This window comes from Pyrgilauda ruficollis, unplaced genomic scaffold, assembly GCF_017590135.1.
Source record: "Pyrgilauda ruficollis isolate IOZ18807 unplaced genomic scaffold, ASM1759013v1 scaffold2549, whole genome shotgun sequence".
In the NCBI taxonomy this organism is placed as follows: Eukaryota; Metazoa; Chordata; class Aves; order Passeriformes; family Passeridae; genus Pyrgilauda; species Pyrgilauda ruficollis.
This window is the reverse complement of record NW_024523877.1, coordinates 1-2562: the sequence shown is the minus strand read 5'-3', so window position 1 is coordinate 2562 and position 2562 is coordinate 1. Positions and strand designations below refer to the sequence as shown.

Genomic DNA, 2562 nt, shown 5'->3' with positions numbered 1-2562 from the left:
TCCCCGTGGGTGACCCTGCGCTGTCCCCACAGCTGGAGCTGTTCCTGGCGCAGCGGCTGCTGGAGCTGGAGGACGAGGCGGACGTGGTGGCCATGAGCCAGCTGCAGGCGGCCCCGGCGGCGCTGCAGGGCCAGAGCGGCGCGCGGCTGCGGGCCCGGCTGGCCACGGCGCGGGAGCTGCTGGCCCAGCTGTGCTCCCGCAGCGTGCAGCACCTCTGCATGATCCTCGCCTCGCCCAGGTGCCTGGGCTGCCCAAACGGGGCCGAGCTGCCCCAAAACAGACCTAAAAATAGCCCTAAAACAGACCCGAAAATAGCCCTAAAACAGACCCGAAAATAGCCCTAAAATACCCTAAAAAAAACCTTGAAATAGCCCTAAAATAGCCCTAAAACCAGCCCTAAATAGCCCCTAAAAACCCTAAAACAACCCCTAAAATAGCCCCTAAAAGAGCCCTAAAACAACCCCTGAAATAGCCCTAAAATAGCCCCTAAAAACCCTAAAACAACCCCTAAAATAGCCCCTAAATTAGCCCTAAATCAGCCCCAACCAGCCCCTGAAATAATCCCTAAGATAGCTCTAAAGAAGCCCCCAAAACAGCCCTAAAATAGCCCCAAAACTAGCCCTTAACCAGGGGGGCCGTGCAGGGTGATTCAGGTGTCCCCGCTGTCCCTGCCCTGCAGCGTGTCCCTGTCCCCGTCCCTGTCACTGTCCCTGTCCCCGTCCCTGTCCCTGTCGCTGTCCCTGCCCTGCAGCGTGTCCCTGTCCGTGTCCCCAGGTACGTGGAGCGGGTGACAGCCCTGCTGCGGCAGCAGCTGCTGCAGGCCGAGCTGCAGCTGGCCAAGAGGGACGCGCTGGGGCAGCGGCGCCGCCAGGCCCTGGCCGAGCAGGCGGCGCTGGAGCCGCGGCTGCAGCAGCTGCAGGAGAGCACCAGGGAGCTGCAGCGGCTGGTGAGGGACGGGGGACCCCTGCAGCCCCCTGCAGCCCCCCTGCAGCCCCCCGAGCCCCCTGAGCCCCCCTGAGCCCTCCCGGTGCCGTTGCAGATCGAGGCTGACATCTCCAAGCGCTACGGGGGACGGCCGGTGAACCTGATGGGTGTCAACCTGTGACACTGGGGACATCAGCCTGGGACACCTGGGGACATCAGACTGGGACACCTGGGGGACATCAGACTGTGACACTGGGGACATCAGACTGGGACACCTGGGGACATCAGACTGGGACCCCTAAGGGACATCAGGCGGTGACACCCGAGGGACACGGGGGGTCCTCAGGGGGTCCTGCCCCTCCCAGCCCCCCTGCCCACCCGGGGGTGCTGCGGGGTTTGGGGGTGTCGGTGAATAAACCCAAATTTTGTGTCACATCGAGCTGGGTTTGAGGGGGGAGAGGAGCCGCGTGTCACCGAGGGGGAGCGGGGACAGGGACAAGGACAGGAGAGTGGGAGGCGAGAGCTGGAGCCGGGCTGGGACCCCCTCTTAGCCCTCCCTGCCCCTGGGGGGTCGCAGCAGCCCCCGGCCCGGGGGTGCGGGGGTTTCGATTTCACGGCAGAGCGGGTGATTCACGGGCGCTGTCCCTGTCCCTGTCCCTGGCGCGGTGACACCGCTCGGCCTCGCCCGCAGGGAGCGCTGGGACCCCTCAATCAGACCAGACCCCCCAAACCCCGCCGGACTGGGCGGGGCTGCCACGCCCTGTGACGTCATCCACCGACCACACCCACCCTGACAGGCTATTGGTTGGTGCCTCGTTTGGTCCCGCCCCCTTGAGGCGTCACAGCCGCTCATTGGTCCGGCTCTACTGTGGGACCGCCCACGCACAGGGCTGGGGTCCCCAGTGGGGCTGGGGGGTCCCTAACGGAGCTGGGGGTCCCCAGTGGGGCTGGGGGGTCCCTAACGGGGCTGGGGGTCCCAGCGGAGCAGGGGCTGCGGCCCTGGGGGTCTGTCCCCCCGGGGGATGGCGTGGGGCACAGAGAGCCCGGTTCGCAGGGGTCCCATGGGGTCGGCCGGGGGGCTGTGGGGACCCGGCCCGGCTCCAGATCTCGCTCCCCGCTCGCCTGACCCTGTCCCCAAACCCATCCCCATCCCAGTCCCTGTCTCCGTCAAAACCCCTGTCCCCAAACCCATCTCTGTCCCTGTCCCTGTCCCTGTCCTTGTCCCTGTCACCGTCCCCGTCCCTGTCCCCGTCCCTGACCCTGTCCCCAAACTCATCCCCATCCCTGTCCTTGTTCCTGTCCCTGTCCTTGTCACCGTCCCTGTCCCCGTCCCCGTGCCCCTCCCCGCTCGGTGGCAGCCGGGCTCCGGGGAGCCCCTCATTACCCCGCTAGCGGTGATTAACGGGCTCATTAATTACCCGCCGCCGGTCACCGCCGGCCGGCCGCGCACGGAGCCGGGAGCCGCGGAGGGTCCCGCGGGGATGGGGGCTCGGGGGGATCCAGGAGGGGGGTCCGGGGGTCACCGTCCCCATCGTCACCACAGCGAAGGCGCTGGGGGGGCTCGGGCCTCTATGGCGCCTTCATCTCCCCCCGGGACCCCGGCCCCTGATCCCCCGGACAGGGACAGAGGGACAGAGG

The 2562-nt window shown here is 67.1% G+C and overlaps 1 protein-coding gene across 1 annotated transcript; it reads left to right on the top strand.

Annotated features, from left to right (window-relative positions):
- Positions 1-8: 8 nt before the first annotated feature.
- Positions 9-1357, top strand: LOC121355552 (CDK5 regulatory subunit-associated protein 3-like; the record flags this gene model as incomplete). The annotated part of the gene is made up of 3 exons (XM_041471054.1): positions 9-238; positions 775-946; positions 1040-1357. Coding segments are annotated over 3 exons (468 nt in total), but the record flags the coding sequence as incomplete, so codon positions are not given.
- Between the last annotated feature and the right edge of the window lie 1205 nt (positions 1358-2562).